We start from the raw sequence: 17,272 nt of genomic DNA, 5'->3' as shown, positions 1-17,272 counted from the left end.
ACAAAAAAAACTGATCAAAACAAACCATTTCTTCTGCTTTTTGTCACAACTAACTGTCTCAGATCATCAGATAAGATTTAATAGCAGACAAAAAAAACCTGAGTGAACACAAAAATTTCAGGTCCAGGCCTCATCATCACCAGAAATCACAAAACACAACATCTTAAAGAGATGTTTCGGTCGAGTTTCTAGAGCAAATATATTAGTACAAATAGTGAAAAAAGATTAAATTAACTTACATGAATGCACAGAACAGGATTTGATTGGATCATTTCCTCCAAAGAAAAGGTTCACAAATGATTTTCAGTTGGAAAATCAGTTTTTCCTCACATTAGAAATCATGGATAAAAGGCTTTAAAAGTGACTTCAGTGTGTAACACTGCAAAAACACAAAATCTAAATTATTTTTATCAGTTTCTCATGCAAATATCTTAGTACACTTAAAATAAGACAAAACTAACTTATAAGGTACTTTGAGTAAGATATCGGAGCTTGTTTTAATTCAATAATTCCTTAATACTGATGGAAATGATGTAAAATGATGTAATGATGTAAAGCACTTTGAAATGCCTTGCTGCTGAAATGTGCTATACAAATAAAATTTGATTGATTGATTGATTGAAAAAGGTCTAGATTTTGGATTTTGAAAACTGGAACTTTTTCTTCCTAAAAAGTTCCTCATAATTTAATTTTGTTTTATAGAGAGGTGAGGGGAATCCGTGGTTTAAACTTCACACACACTGCTGTCTAGCTTGTTTTTACCTTGATCCCTGCGGTGTGTGTGTGTGTGTGTGCGTGTGTGTGTGTGTGTGTGTGTGTGTGTCATCAGGTAGATCAGTGGTTCCCAAAGATTTTCTGGGCCCCCCTCCTCTTGGGGGGGATTACAATAAAATCCCCCCCAAAAAAGAAAAAAAAAAAACAACTGGGCACACACATCGTTCAACCAGACATAAACCTAAACACAACTAGAAACCATCTTTACAGTGAAACACTTTTGTGTAACAGTCTTTTTTATTTTTAATTCATCCGTACCGCTTCCTGCGCCGCACACTTTGGGAACCACTGAGGTAGATAGTTGATGCTTCAAACGCCCTGCAGTGACGGTGACCGCTGAAGCAAACGCCTCTGCCTGTCAGATGAGGACAAGTTTGTTAAGCAGCTGTTTCTTAAAGGGGCAGTATCGTGTTAAATGAACTTTTTTTCAGCTTTACATCATGTTATAACGTTATTCCTTCATCAAAAACATACCTTCATTCTTTGACAGGAAGTGGTTGGAGGATGATGGCACGGCTTGTTTGTTAATAAAAAACTTTTAACATGTCATAATAACTTAATTTCTTACTTAACTGAAAGACCGCAATTGCAAATTTGTGTTTTCTCGACATGCAAAGTTTTGCTCACAATCATAATGGAAACGCAGATAATGACATCATACATTCAGTTTTGACCATCTGATAAAATCAAACGTTTTGAATAATGTCCACTAGGTGTCAGTAAAGCTCTGTTTTACACTTTTCATCTAAAGCAGCTATAAAACAAAACAACCTGATGGAGTCAGCACAGTGTAATTTAACACAGTGAGACTTTCAGCTGCTTCCTTTCACTGTTGCTATAATTTACAAGGCCAATGCAAAATGTCATAGAGATCCTGGTGTTTGGGGAGATTGACAGGAAACAAATGGAGTACTAACATCTACTTCATGGTAAGATCTCTCATTTAAACAGGATATATTGTTACACCTTTATCTCTGTCAGCAATTTTAAACTGTTTTTTCATTAATTTAATTATTTTCCATAAAGATTTCAACTTCTGCCACAGAAATAAATTTTACTTTAGTGACGTGTGAACCTGAAAACCCTTTAAATATAAAACAAGTAAAGCTGATAGCACATAGATGTCAGAAAAAAGTTTTCTATCAAATATAATACATATGCAGGGTAAATATTGTTCCTTTTTTAAATATCTGGATCTTTTTATAATAAGAGGTGGATATTAAAGCATTGATGGTTATGATTACACAGCTAAGATGTCTACTGATGTCTTTCAGGAAGAAGGTTCAGAGTTTGAATCCCAAGCTGGATGGACGGATGAAATCACAGTGCCCCCTGGTGGCTGTATGAATCATGACAGATTTGATTTATCAGCAGGTTGGAAGGAAAACAAACAAAAAACAAATATTTAGATTTTAAATTTCTCTTGTAATCACTAATAAGTAATATTTTAGATTCTGAAAGCAGTGGAGAATAATTTAATCATTTCATTGTTGCTTGTAATTTAGATGATCACATGCAATTTGTTTATACAAAATAATTAAATGCTTTGGTTTTATCTTGCTAATCAACAAAATCCTTTTACAGGTAAATACTTTTACAACAATCAGCAGTATTCAGGACCAAAAAAATAAGATATTAAAGTTATTATTTTTTAAGATAATCAGATTCATAAATTGAATGGAAAAGGGCTTCGATTTTGTCATGACAACCAACAGTTGAATAATTTCACAGGTAAACTGCAAAAAAAAAAAATCTTACCAAATACTGTTGGTGTAGTTTCTAATGCAAATATCTTAGTACACTAGTAATAAGACAAAACTAACTTACAAGTATTTTTTATCAATATATAGAAGCTTTGTTTAAATAACTGCTTAATATTGATGAAAAAGTTCTAGTTCCTCTGGGAAATTATTTCAGTTATAACATGAAACAAATGTGTTGTAATAAGTCAAATAATCTGCCAGTGAAACTAGCATTTTTTTCATTTTTGACTTTTCTTGATGAAAATTCACCTCGAGTTAATTTTGTCAAATTTCAAGTGTACTATGATATTTGCACAAAAAACTAGTCCAAAAATACTTGGTACAATTTTGAGTTTTATCCTTTTCAAGTGAAGAATTGTGAGCAAAAGTCAGGGGGGGTGGGGGGGATATCAAACATTAAAGTTCTTATCTTTAAGAGATTCAGATCCATAAACTGAATATTCTATAGTGTGAAGTAGTAATTCAGGTAAAGTCTGTTTGTAAGATCCTCTGTAAGTTTCCTAATTTAACTTATGGGAGTAGTAACAGAGGCAGTTTGTTGATTAGAGCTTCTCCTCTGCCACCTTCCTCCAGGTGGAGGTGGCCGTCGCCCGCCTGTAGGGGCTGCACCTGCGCTGTCTCAGGTGGCCCGGAAACCCCCATCTGCCCCTGCAACACACACTGAAGGCAACAGCTTTATTTTTGGAGCGTCTGCAGGCACCGCTGCTCGCTCCCCGAGGCTCCAGTTGACTTCAGGATGAGGCGGCCCTGCTGCTCTCTGAGCCCGGATTAACAAGCAGAGAACAGTTTTTTTCCCCCCCGTCAGCTGAAGGTAAACCACTCAAAATAAGAGTCTGCTGCTGGTTCTGGTGAAAGGTCCTGACATACCGACCAGGCGATGGCCTGCAAACGTGGCGTATAGAGCTTGAGAACAGCTTGTGCACGAGTCGTAATTTCAAATGCTTGATGCATATCAGACATTAAGATGTATCCTCAGGAGGATGGGCTTGCAAGCGCCTAACATCCTGCATGCCTTGCATACTCTTGTGCTAAGATGGATGATTATGAGCATGAATCACATATTAGCTAATACAGCTGCATTTTTAAAACTTTTCTTGTCATTTTAGTAAGAAATGAGCTCTAACGTCACACTGTTGTTTCCCTCACAGCCAATAAAAGAAACAAAAAACACAAGAAGCACAAGCAACCAAGTCAGGTAAGGCTTTAGATTAACAATGCGAATATAAAACCATTAATTTCATCTAACTAACTGCTTTTAAAGTAGATGGATTGAGGTCATGGCCCACTTTTAACACAAAGCTAATCTTACACTTTCCTCTTTTGCTGCCGGAGTGAAAACGTCCCCGATGTCCCGTCCCAGAGCCTTAAATAGGGGGCGTCTCATGTTGCAGCTGCGCTTTTTGTCTCTGCGATGACAGGAGTCACTTTGACAGCAGGGATTTGTGATAAACATTTACTCAAAAAGCATTTCAGATTTCAAATAATTCAAGTTAAGCAAAGTTTTCAAGAGTTACCAAGCCTCAGCTTGTAAATAACATCCTGTTAGGGATCCTGTTAAACTTGATTGCTTCTTAGGAGAAAGCAGAGAGATTATGGTTGAAGTAGAAATTTAACAGACATTCTCACACGGCTACACGGGGCTCAGCGGGCAGTCAGAGCCTCTCTGAGAGGATTTGAGCCTCAGATTGATTACAGGAGAACTGAAGCGGTTCCACTAAGTACAGGACAGCAGGCAGCAGGTGCTGCTCTTATTTCCATTGCACTAAAATTAGAACGTGGATCTCTCCCAGAGCCACTCACAAACTCTCTAACACCTTCACTACACAACTTATTCTGATCGCTTTCACAGATTTCCCCCCTTTTGATTGAAAATATCAGTTGGAATTTGGAAAAACTGTTAGTTCTGTAATTAGTGATGATGAATCAAACAAAAGCTTGTTAAACTGTGATCACTCTCATCTAAAAATTAGAAGTTTGTTTTTTTTTAAATTTTGTAAGAATATTTCTGCAGCTCACCCAGAATGTATACACTGTGTGCACAATCACTGCAAAAACCCAAAATCTTATTAATTATTTTTAGTCTAGTTTCTATTGCAAACATCTTAGTACATTTGAAATAAGACAAAACTAACAAGTAGCTTTTCGGCAAGATATAGGAGCTTGGTTTAAGTCAATAATTCCATAATATTGATGTAAGAGTTCCAGTTCCACTGGCAGATTATTTCATTTATAACAATGCAATTTTCTCGTGTTATAAGTGAAATTATCTGCTAGTGGAACCAGAAGTTTTTTTTCCAATCAATATTCAAGCATTATTTAAACAAGCTCCAATATCTTGCTGAAAACATACTTGCAAGTTAGTCTTATTTCGAGCGTACTAAGATATTTTCACTAGAAAATAGTTGGTAAGATTTTTTTTTTTTTTTTTAGAGTATTAGGCAACTCTTATAGTGGAAGATCATTTTTCTTAATCACAATCTACGTTAGTGTTGATTAATCCAAAATGTAAACAAATCTCAAAGGCAAATACTTAAGAAAGTAAAAGGTTTTCAGATATTTATCTGCACAATTATTGTGCAACTATTCTATTGTTGGGCGTTGCCCTGCATGAAAATTATCATATTTTTGGAATATGCAGACTTCTTTCTGTCCCACTACTTGAAGAAAATGTTTTCTAAAATCTTGCAGTAAATCAAGATCCCAAAATCAACCAAAATCTGAGAGTTGATTTTGGGATTTTTTTCATCCGAAAAGTCCAACCAGCTCATATTTAATAACACCAGGCCAGTTACAGTATGTTGCTTTAATATTTGTCGCACAGTAGAGATAATTCAGTCCTATTTATGAAAATTAATTGATTAGTGGATCTTTTGTCCCTTATATGAAAGCAGGCTGACAGGAAAGGGGGAAAACATGCGGTAAATGTCGCCGGGTCCGGGAATCGAACCCGCGACAGCCGCGTAGAGGACTCAAGGCCTCCAAGCGAGGGTCGTGCTATCCCCTACACAGCACGCCCCGATTAGTGGATCTTTAGAGAAGAACTTGTATAGAAAATAAGAAATAAAATATTTCATTCTACTATGAATCAGTTCTAACTAAAGCAATAACGGCACAAACAAATGTAGGTCGTTGTAGGCTAATACAAATTAGCTCAACATATTAGCAATTAGCATATCATCATCAATCCATAAATATGATCACATGAACCATAACAGACCTTTACATACATTTCTCACTTTTTCTTCAGCGTTTACAATCCTCACGCTTCTTATGACGCACATTGACGAAGTTTGAACCGCATCGCACCTCTAAAGCTGTGAAACTTCGCAAAACGATGCGCTCTCAACCAAACTTAGCGACACTTGCTACTGATTGGCTATAACAGCTGTCACTATCCAAATCATAAGCCCGTACCAATCAAGTTTATTTGTATAACATATTTCAGAAACAAGGCAGTCAAAGCGCGTTACATCATGAAAACATGAAAAAATCATAAACACATCATATAGTCAACAATTGTGAAAAATCAATATCATTAAAATCATCATTATACATCAAATATGTTGGTCAAAGTTCCACTTAAGGTTCAAAAGCAACTCTAAAACAGGTGCATTTTTAGCCTTGATTGAAAGGGACTCAATGTTTCAGCTGTTTTCCAGTTTTCTGGAAATTTGTTCCAGATTTGTGGTGCATGAAGCTGAAAGTTGCTTCTCCATGTTTGGTTCTGGTTCTGGAGATGCAGACCTGAGAGGTCTGGAAGGTTGACACAACAACAGATCTTTGATGTATTTTGTAATATACCAGTACCCCACTCCCACCTTGTTGGCATCCGACTCAGAGTAGAGCTCTGTGCCAGGTACTGATGCACCCATGGGACCATCCATCCTCTCCATTAAGAGGCACTCTCATTTCATCAGTCTATAAAACCTTTGAAAAATCTGTGTTCACATATTTCCTGGCCCAGTGAGATGCTTCAATTTTTGTGTCAGGTTTCAGCCTCCAATACCTTGGCCATGTCTCTGATCATGAACATCTTGTTCCTACCTCTTGTAGTTGTGGAATATGAAAGAACTGATAATGAGTTCATGGTACCTTAACGCTTGATTCTTCTCAAATCCTTGGCAGTTAATTTGGGTCTTTATTTTTCTCAACACGTTTCTTGTCTATTTGTAACAAAACATTTGATAATTCTGTGATCATGCTCCAATATCTGGGCAATTTCAAGAATGATGCAGCCCTGTAATAGACTAGAATAGAAATAAAAAAATTTTTGTCCCGTTTTGCCAAAAGAGGATAAACTATGGGAGTAACATTACCGAGAGTAATGTTATTACATAAAGGGTTTAAACCTTTTATGTAATAACATTTAAACCCCTAATAGTAACACATTTGTTACTATTAAGGGTTTAAATGTGCACATAATTTCCACATTAGTGTTTACTTTCTGGTACTTACCAGGAATTCATGCTACTTTCTAAAATTTACAGTTCATTCTTTCATGAATATTTCAGATTTTTACGGAACTTAAAAATTTTTTTTGCACCTACAGTTCGTTTACTTTGGTCCAAAGTTGAGTTTGTTAACTTATAACCGTTGAAAGTAGCTTGGTTTCTTTTTACAGAAACTCCAAGAGATCCAAAACCTGTCGCTACAAACCATGTGAGAATATTCAGCTTGTTCATTGGTCAGACTTCTTTGTTTATGTACTCAAACTGACCAGTGAATTGATTTAAAGCCTCCGTTACTTGGATACACCATCCTTGCTGAATAAACTCAGTCACCCTCCTGTAGTTTTCAATCGTCTTACTTGAGGTTTACTTCTATTTATTGCAGAGGCAATTTTTAAACCATGACCATCTTCATAAGAAGACTGAGTAAATAGCCTGTCATCATTTCAAAGCTGACCTACTTTAAGAAACATCTTTAAATGTCATTCTATTTCTAATTCACATGCATCTTGTAACTGTGCATCATTTTCAGGACACAATTAAGATCTTTTGAGCCTGGAAATGAATCTGGTGTTATAAGATCTCAGTTCTCAGTGGCCAACTTGTCTCCAAGCCATGACAGGGGTTATACGAGTAAAACCAGTAAGCAGCTGAATACTATACTGGGAGCACTGTAAAAGAGAATGATTATACCTTGTGATAAATAATAAATGTTTGACAGAGGAGGGATAAAGAAGCTAATAAACGCTAAAAAGTACTTTATTCAGATTTGTTTGATTGTATTCAAAGATACAATAAGTACAGAAAGATATCAGTCCCAAAGCAAAAGAAAGATTTTGGTATTTTTCCAGATTATAGCCCAACAAAAAGAGAAGTGGCTTGTCGTCCAATATTCCAAAGAGGAGTTTCACAAATCTTCAAAGAGATGTTCAGCTATGAAAGAAGGGGAAAAAAGACATTAATATCATTTATACTAATCTACTAAACAATTTTAGTTTACATCAAACAAACAGATGTACAGAAGAGGATTAGGGCCACTGGAAAAAAATGATTCTGACTTTAATCTCAGAATTCTGACTTTTGATATCAGAAAATTAAACTCTGAATTCTGAGAAAAAGTGAGAATTCTGACTTTTTTTGAAAAAGTCATAATTTGGATATTAACTTTCGAATTCTCAGAAAAAAGTCTTAATTCTGACTTCAATTTCAGAATTCTGACTATTGATCTCAGAGGAAAAAAACATCAGAATTCAGAGGGAAAAAAAGTCAAAATTCTAACTAATTCTGAGATCAAAGTCAAAATTCTGAGAAAATGGCCAGAATTCTGAGATCAAAATGAGAATTCTGACTTTTGTTTCAGAATTCTGACTTTCAGAAAATCAAAGGATATTAAAGTCTAAATTCTCAGAAAAAAGTCAGGATTCTGAGAAAAAAGTCAAAAATCTTTTTTCCCCTAGTGAGTATGGAAGTGGATTATTTAGTGGTATAACTATTTTTGTTACTCAGTGAGTCTCTGTTGTTATGTTCCATTTCTCTGGTAGGAACGTGCAATGCTGATGGAAGTGTGTTACACTAATGGACTGGAGACAGACCTTTCGCAGCAGTATCCTCCCCCTCTACTGCCAAAACCAGGCAAGGACAATGCAAGGCTTCAGAAACTTAAGAAGAAGAGAGCCAAGAAAAAAGGCAGCCTCTCTCAGACGCCCATCCCCTTCCGCTCCTGCTTATCGCCTGTCAATGAAGCCAGCACAGACCTAGAGCACAGTGACCAGTGCAGCCCACCAAGGACACCAGAGTCACTCTACGTTGCTGACTCCTCTGTCTCCGGTTATCCCTTTGGCTCGTTCTACGATCACTCTGTACCTGCATTCCCTCATCCTCAGGGCAGTTTTAATGGACAAACCAATAGCTTTCACCCTCCATCCCACCCAGCTGGGTACAGGACCTCTGAACCGCAAGTGGCTCCGCTGTACGAGTGCTCCTCTTTCCTATTTGATGATGCTTCTCCCTTCATAGTTCCACCTTTGACATCTTCAGCAGCATGGCAGCAGGTTTCTGCACCACGTCTTCCCCCAGCTTTCAACATGACATCAAATTCCCATGGGTCAGTCACAACAGTCTCTCCAGTTGCCATTTCGCAGTGCAGCCCAAAAATATCAACCCACAGCCTGACCCTGTCCACTGGTGCTGCCAGCTCCGGCATTGACCTAACGCCTTCTCACATTGCAGGTCTTTCTCCTGCTCCAGTGCCCCTATCAGTTTCAAACACTCATACACAGCCATTCATTCCCAGCCAGAGGGAGACAAACACTAATATAAAGGATGACTTTCAGAGACAGACATTAACTAGAGCTAACATAGCCTGCATTGGCAACAGTGCTCTTCGGCAGATGTCTTCTGAGATAACTGCCTCTAAAATATCTCTTGTCGATGCAGTGAAAGAGCCAAAGATTGAAGCCATGCCAGCTAAAATCTACACATCTAAGGCCACATTTTATGAGATATCCAAACCTCACTCTGTCCAGGATCTCACAGTGATGAACCTAGCCCACCAAGGAGCCTCTTTTTCTGGAGGATTCAGTCAGAAAGCCTCTGTGCCGTCATTAAATACTGATCAAGAACTGTCTTCACCTTGGATCCAGAGTGTGAGACCTTCGCCTTTGGCTTACACACCAGCTCAAATATCAACTCCTATTTTTGAAACATCAAAACCCAACCCACTTACATCCACTGTGAACCCTACTTTCAACTCCTTCCAGGATTTACAAGCACCAGTTATTAAGAAAGAGGCCCTTAGAGACAATTCATCAATTCCAACTTGGTCTTTGGGTAAACCTTCAGCTGTGACTGAAGCACAAAAGCAAACTGATGACAATAACCAAACTTTCATCAAACAACAAAACATGTATAGAGAGATAGAAATTCCCAGTACACGGAAGAGTACAATGAACCTAAGTTTGGTCACTTGTGAGTCACCACACCACAGAGAGAATATGAATATGCATGAATTTCCTGTGGTTAGACCTACAGCAACACAGTTTGTCAACCCCAACATAGACCAGGTAGCAGAAAGCAAAGCTTCATCTCTGCCAAAGGTGCCATCATTTCTTTCTGTACCAAAGAATCTCAGCCCTACACCTTTGATTTCAGTGCAAGGGTCACAAAGTCCAAGCCCAGTGTTCTCCACCTATCGTCCTCCTGTAGTGGAGGCACGCAAGTCTTTGACCTCACTTTTGGAGACACAAATGTCATTAGCAAGCTCGAAGCCCAAATCCCGTTCTACATATTACGGACTAACTCCAGTTGAGTATGCTGCCTATGGTGGAATAAGGACAGGTCTTTCCCATGGCAGTGCTGCGCATCCTGCCACTGATGAAAACTCTGACATCATCCATACAGACAAAACTCTAGAGGACTCAGATGTCTCAAAGCAAGAAAAACATTTCAATGGACTTGAGGACCTAACTTCCATGGGTCACAAAGAACAGTCATCCCACACAGAAGTTCCAGAGGAAGGGATTTTCACACATAATGATATCACAGAGGAAAGTTGGACTGGAACTCAGGATGTTGGGATAGAGTCAGTAAAAACATCTGCAGTGGAAACAATAGAACCCAACTTTCCCTTTGGATTGGCACAGAAAATAATACTGCAATCCACAAGTGATGCATCCACAACTAAAGCCTCATACTCAGAGGCTTCAATACCAATACCTAAAGCAGGTGAGGTACACACAAAAGGTCTGGTGCAGCTTTCAGTAGAAGCAGGGCAAAAAACAAGCATTGGCCCAAACATTTACTCCTCACCTTTGGTCAAACATTTAAATGCAGAATCACAACCTAAACCAAAAGGAGTAGATGTTCCCCTCAAACCATCAACTCTTGATCAAACTAATTTTTTGCCTGATAAAATCTGCATTGCATTGTCCAATGTTACAAATATAAATGAACAATTAGGAAAAATGGAAATAAGTCCTACTAAAGTCAATCCATCATTACTCAATAATATAAATGTTCAACCAGCTGCCATGTTTATAACAAATCCAGCAGACTGTGAAACAAACGTTTTTCCAAACCCTATAGCCCAGGTACAGAGTAAATTCCCAGAAAGTCAAGTTATAAATAGCAGAGCTATTTCAGGTAAAGAGTCTGCTGAACTGGTTTCAGAAATCCAGCTGTCTAGTAAAACAAATGACGGTGTTCAAGACAAAAACGATGCTGAGTTCAAATGCCAAATTAAGGCAAGCAAAAGCATTACTCTACCAAATAAAACAAATATGGGGAACATCTTGTCATCTACACCTGCAAATACAGAGCACACTCATGAAAAAATACCCAAAGAGCCTCTTATCCCTACCAGAGGACTGATGCTTCCTCATGAGCCTGTGACAGCATCTGTTTGCTCTGGGCAGTACGATATCTGCATAGTTTCCTCACCAAAAACAAGCACAAGAATTATGCATCCACACAGTACAGAAACTCAAGTTTGTACAAATCACCAAGCTCTAAAAAACAACTTCAATTTGCTCCCATCTAATTTTTTGAATGCAAATATTTTACCAAGTAAACCTACCACAGAAACAAAAACCCACACCATACTTGGAGCTACAACCAACACAAACCATCCACATGTGCCAATGAAAGAGCTAGAAAAGCTAACAATACCTGCGAATGTGCCTGTAAAAACACAAAATAACCTGGGGTGGCATTTCCCAAGTCAAGCCATGCAAGCAGAAACTCTCCATGCAACTTCATTTACATCTACAGAAATGTATACACAAACTACAAAGAATAGTCTAAACACTCAAGTGAATCCCCATTTTTCTTTAGCAAACACCAAAGCAGAAAGCTTTGCACCAAAGGAGATAGGGAACATGAGTATGCCAATAAGTGAATGTAAGTTATCCAATAAACTACCTGCAAACACAAGTTTATCTGCACAAAATGGAGCTACTCAGCACTTGACAGCCCAATCAAATGTTGGTTTCTGCAGCAATGTTGACAATATTCTCACAACTGAAAACACAATTCCAAACATACTTCACATGGAAGCATCTTTAACAACATTAGCAGAGTCAGCAGTGATTGTTAAACCAGCGCTTAATGTTCAGCAACCTAGTAAAACTATGATTCCCTCCAGCCCCACATTGAGGCAAATCCCACCAAAAAGTCCACAGATAAAATCGGACAGATTAGATAATCATTTTGCGTCAAAGTCTTCAATGAATGAGAGATCAGTTAATGGGCCTCTTGAGGGTAAAGCGTCTCCAAATCTTCAGCATGTGAACAGATCAATAGAAGAACCTATGCACCAAATTATTAAAACTACAGTAAAGGAAAATTATGCTGTTATTGAGCCAGTTATGGATCCTAAATGCTTAGCAAGTCCATCGTCAAAAACTAAAAATTCTTCAACACCTGCAATGAAAGCGCAGACATCCATTGCATCAGGTCAAATTGAGACTAACATATTTGGTTTAAGTGAAAACACTCAGCTTGTAAAGCCTAATCAAATATCTTTGCCAGTAAATACATCTCATCAGTTTACTAATGCTAATCAACTCCCAACAATATCCCAAACCAATGCCCCAAATGAGAATCCTCAATCCTTTCCATATGCTGAACACTCTACTAAAATCATCCAACCTCTCAAAGAAGCTGACAAAGATTTCAAAGTCCCATGTAGTCCTCCAATTACAAATAAACCATGGGCAGCAATAAGAGCTTCTCCATTACTTGAGCCAAGGGTGAGTTACACGCCAATACAAACGTACGCTCCTACTTTACCCCAGTCCTATCCAAGTCCTGTTACTTTGGACATTTCGGCAAACACAAACCCTTCCCCAACCACTATAAACCAACTGAAACACTCACCCAGTACGCCTTTTCAAAATATTACACCAAACAGTGTGGTTCAGCAGCATGAGAAGTCAGTCAAAGAAAGTATCTTAAAACCAGAAACTAAAACGTCTCCACCAAATGACGCTTCGGTCAATGAGATAAAACTAATTTCCCCACCGGAAAACATGAAAACAAACAAATTTTCAAACCGAGAAGAAACTCTCTCCTCTCTAATTACTAAACATAGCATGGCCAGTGACTCAGCTTTGAACAGTGCATCAATTTTAAAAGCAAAACCGTCGATTCAGCTAGTAGAGTCAAGACCTTCCTCTGCCGTGGCAGAAACGAAAGCCTCATTAGTAAAGCCAGAGCCTTCAAAGCCTCTCGCCAATTCAATCCAGTCTAGTTCGCACTTGAATAATGAAAAACCAGTAGAGAATGCTTCCCTTGAACAGCCAGCAGCAGACACTGTCATGAAACCGTCCATAGTAAAAGATGCTGTGATTGATTCTGCCACTCCTGCCTCTCTGCCCCAGGCCTCAGTCTCAGTCAAAGCTCCATCTCCAAACAGAGGAACATCACCGTCATCTCAGCTAAAAACTGGACTCAAAGGCAAGGACATTCTGAAGGCCATAAGTACACCCGAGGAAACGCCAGCAGTCGAATCCTTCATGAAGTCAACGACATCAACTGCATCTTCAGCTACTGAGAAAAAGTCGGTAGCAGAGGGAACATCAAGTTCATCCATTGAGCGAAAACCAACCCAGAAGCTAAAAGGCCTTAAGGGGAAGCTCAGTGGGTGGACAAGGCTAAAAAAGCACATGGTTGTCGAGCCAGAGGAACCCAAATTTCCTGATCCCGTGGACAAACCTCTGGTCACTCCTATTGGCAGTGACGGAATAACCGATAACATGATGGACATGCCGCCTGCTGACCAGGATATGAACCAGGAAGTTATTCAGAACAGTGTAGGACCCAAGGCACTAAAGATGTGGGATGCACTCCTCTTCCAAATGTTCTCTACCAAAGAAAAAATCATGCATCAAATCAACTCCAACAACAAAGATTCAGAAACGAAAAAGGCCTCCAAAGACGAGCAGGCAGTGCTGCCATCGTTTGTCAACCGGCTGCCAATTTTACTGTACAGCCCTCGGTTTAATGCCAGGAAGCTGAAGGAAGCAGCAGAAAAGCCGCTGAATAAAATAGCAGCAGCTTTTGAAATAGGGTTGATAAAACGCAAATCTCAGGAAGAAGAACGTAAGGATTTCAACAGAACGGCGAAAGGATTCGGTCCGACTAAAAACACTGATGTAACTGATGAGGCTAATGGATGATGTGATTTATCCTATGGGTGATTTACCACAAAATAAAAATTCAGAAGGGCTTACAGAGGAAAGAGTATTTCGGAAATGTGAGCTAAAATAGTTGGATATCTGATTTTACTAAATCAAAACTGTTGTATGTAGCAAGTGTATCTATACCGAAGGGAAAATAATACTTTTAAAATGTAATCATCATTTTTCAAATACTTGTTTCAAATCTGGTGATTTTTAAAAATTTATTCTGAAGAATGCCAACAAGTCAAAAAAAATTGTTGCATTTACTGCAAAAGGTTAGATCACATACACAACATTTTTGCACTTTTAATACAAATTCAATGAGGATGAAATTTGGGTGACAGTAAAACAAAAGAAAAAACATTTATTCTGTAGTTTTTATAGGTAGATTCTGTTTTCTGTTAAAGGTGTCATAAATATTATTTGGAATGCATGAATTGTAGACAAATTGTCATGCGCCATTTTTCTATTTTTCTAAAGTAAATGAGTTTTAAGTGTGTTGTAGACAGGCAGATTTTATTTGCTGTGATAAAAAGGGCTTTTACATTCCTGGATTAACAGGACAGAATGTTTGTGAAAGGAGGAAACTAAAACGAATGAAGCTGAAATGAGTTGTCACAATAACAGTAGGTTTCTGAAAGGAAAAGGGAATGAAATGGGCCAGAACAGGTACTTGGTTGGTATTAGCCTTGCTAGATGTCATAGAACTTGAAACGTTCTAAACATTAATAGACCGGCATTAAAATAAAACTAGAAATTGAAAAAAGATTTTTAAAAAGCTGCTGGAGCTAGCACAGCAACAACGTTAGAGCTAAAAGGAGCTTCAGATGGATTATAATGAAGCTATATCTGCTAGCAGTTTAACCATTAGCCTCATACAAGCTGTATGAGGGTGTATTTTTGGTGCAGAAATTTAGTTTAGAAACATGTTCATATGTAAAAAAAACCCATTTTTTTTCACCTTTTTTATTGTAACTTTATATATTATCCCCCCATATAAACAGAATTGATCAATATTGTGGTTTAAGCTAGCTCAGTAAGGGAGCTAAGAATCGCTAATCCTGGGATTCTGGTTACAGTTGAGATAGTAACCAGGATGTAAAGCTAAAAAAGATGAGTTAGGATGAAGAAGATGGTAGTGAAGAGTGTGACTGTAAGAAAGCCCAAGAAGATGGAAAAAGATTTTTAAGGAGTTTGGATAAATGTTGAAGATGTTTGAAAGCACAGTTTTTTTTATTTAACCATATAAACCCCATTTTGTCTCTAAAACCTTCTTTAATAAAAAATGTGTAGAAAAGATTCATCATGAAGTAGTTTTCTTGGTGATGGTAAAGAAAACGTAAAATGAGCAAAGCCCTGTTTATTACACCAGTGTTTAATGCTATCTTGTAAACTGTCTGATTTTTTTTAGAATATATAAAGAGCAAATCTATTTGTCTGTTTGTCTTCTTTTATTATATCTCCTATAATAAAAGTTTCATGATTCTTTATTTTAACATTTTTAGCTGTTTCATTTATTTATATTTGTACATATTAATATAAATGCATTTCTGCTTGCAAAATGCCAAAATAATGACACAGATTTTTGTTCTTTTTTGACACACCCATTTTATCACAACTACACTTACTAAAATATATCCTTATCAGTATGAAAAATATAGAAAGCTACTTTCATACAAAAACAAAACAAGAAGCAACACAAAAGGATAAAAATATAGATAAAATTGTGAACACTAAATTAGATTAAATCAATTCAGAATTTTTTATCAACAATTTAAGGACACTTCTCACCTTCCTGGCAGCTTACATCTTCACTGCAGCCGTTACCAGAAACCTTTGCATACTTGCCGTGACCCGTTACCACATATTTATACCTCTTGGTAGAATTTTCCTGAAATTAATGAGAAAACAGTATTAATAAGGTGCATTTCATAGACACCTGATTTATCTAAAACTTTTCTTATAGCACTACTACTTTATAGACATATTTTGTTAGCTAGGATATGCTTGAAAGCAAAGTTAAAAATTAGCATAAAAATAATTTACAAATGCATTAGCCATTAGTAAAGCTGGACAACACGGCTGAAAAGCAATATAAACGTTTTGTATCAGTTGATATCGATAATTGTTGATTAGTTTTTTTGTTTTAAATGCTAACTGGTGGTGTGGCCTTTCCTGTTTCATCCACAGTTTTTACTCCACGGATTTGTTTTTTATTTTCAAACAGTTTCTAAGAGGCACTGCGGCAAAATCATAAAACTCCTGCTGCGCAAGTTACTCAACAGGTTGTTGCTTGGTAACCAAAGAATGAATGAGTTGCTAGGCAACCAAAAGAGCTTGAGTGAGTAAGGCCGCATTCACACTGCAGCCTGAAGTGAACCAATTCCGATTTTTTCATGACAGTCTGAACAGCACAGGTCGGATTCTTTTCGAATGCGACCCAGGCCACTTGGGTATCCGATACGCATCCGATTCAAATGTGACCTAAAGTCCAGGTCGCGTTCATCCGACCTGATACTCGACAAATGTCACTATTCTGCATCCTGGAAAGCGGGAAGAAAAACAACAACCATGACGGACGATAATGAGGAATAAGTTGTTAATATGCTGCTCCGGTCGGACAACAACTTTAAATGTGTAAGCTATGCTCCACTGTTGGTTGGCAAAACACTGAGAACGCTGATGTTATTGTGCCCTCTACTGCCCATGCAGGACACTTTCAGGTCGTTTGCCTGTTCACACTGGAGATCACATACATACAGTGTGAAAGGCCACAACAAAAAATCCGATTTGACAAAAAATCGGAACTGGGCCTCTTCAGGCTGCAGTGTGAACGCAGCCATAGCTGATCTAGGCTAGTGGTTGAGAAGCTAAAGTGTTTCTTTTGCCTACATCTCCCAGAATGCTGTGTGGTTCTGGATCAGGGTTCAGTTAATATTCTATATATTAAGTATTGAATTATCTATTGATATTGATTTACAGTCCAGCCCTAGACATTATAAAATAACAGATGTGTGCCAGATGTTAGACAGATTGTCCTAGGTGAAAGTTTCTGGCTGCCAGTTTAAAAATGAACACGTAAATGAATGTGATGAAGAGAAATTCAGCG

General features: G+C 37.8%; 2 protein-coding genes across 5 annotated transcripts in view; one reads left to right on the top strand and one right to left on the bottom strand.

Annotated features, from left to right (window-relative positions):
* The first annotated feature begins 2,976 nt into the window (after positions 1-2,976).
* Positions 2,977-15,601, top strand: LOC111608377 (mucin-17-like). Of its 2 annotated transcripts, XM_023332227.1 has the most exons (3): positions 2,977-3,348; positions 3,686-3,732; positions 8,527-15,601. In XM_023332227.1, the coding sequence occupies exon 3, from the start codon at positions 8,536-8,538 to the stop codon at positions 14,158-14,160; it is 5,625 nt and encodes a 1,874-aa protein (XP_023187995.1). In that variant the 5' UTR covers positions 2,977-3,348; positions 3,686-3,732; positions 8,527-8,535; the 3' UTR covers positions 14,161-15,601. The 2 variants fall into 2 exon arrangements, with proteins under 2 accessions (XP_023187995.1, XP_023187996.1); XM_023332228.1 differs by lacking the exon at positions 2,977-3,348 and having other exon boundaries at positions 3,376-3,732.
* Positions 7,727-17,272, bottom strand: part of LOC111608378 (non-muscle caldesmon-like) — a 36,550-nt gene continuing 27,004 nt past the window's right edge. For all 3 annotated transcript variants that reach the window (XM_023332229.1, XM_023332230.1, XM_023332231.1), the window contains 2 exons: positions 15,955-16,054; positions 7,727-7,918 (listed from right to left, as the gene is read on the bottom strand). In XM_023332229.1, the coding sequence (XP_023187997.1) occupies positions 7,893-7,918; positions 15,955-16,054 (126 nt within the window). In that variant the 3' untranslated portion in view covers positions 7,727-7,892. The remainder of the gene's footprint in view (positions 7,919-15,954; positions 16,055-17,272) is intronic.

The sequence above is a fragment of the Xiphophorus maculatus genome, chromosome 4 (assembly GCF_002775205.1).
Source record: "Xiphophorus maculatus strain JP 163 A chromosome 4, X_maculatus-5.0-male, whole genome shotgun sequence".
Taxonomy (NCBI): Eukaryota; Metazoa; Chordata; class Actinopteri; order Cyprinodontiformes; family Poeciliidae; genus Xiphophorus; species Xiphophorus maculatus.
Note: the sequence above shows the minus strand (reverse complement) of the source record. Positions and strands in the feature narration are given on the sequence as shown.

What these genes read in the sequence shown, in the direction of transcription:
- LOC111608377 (XM_023332227.1), top strand. Translation starts at nt 8,536, where the DNA reads ATGCTGATGGAAGTGTGTTACACTAATGGACTGGAGACAGACCTTTCG.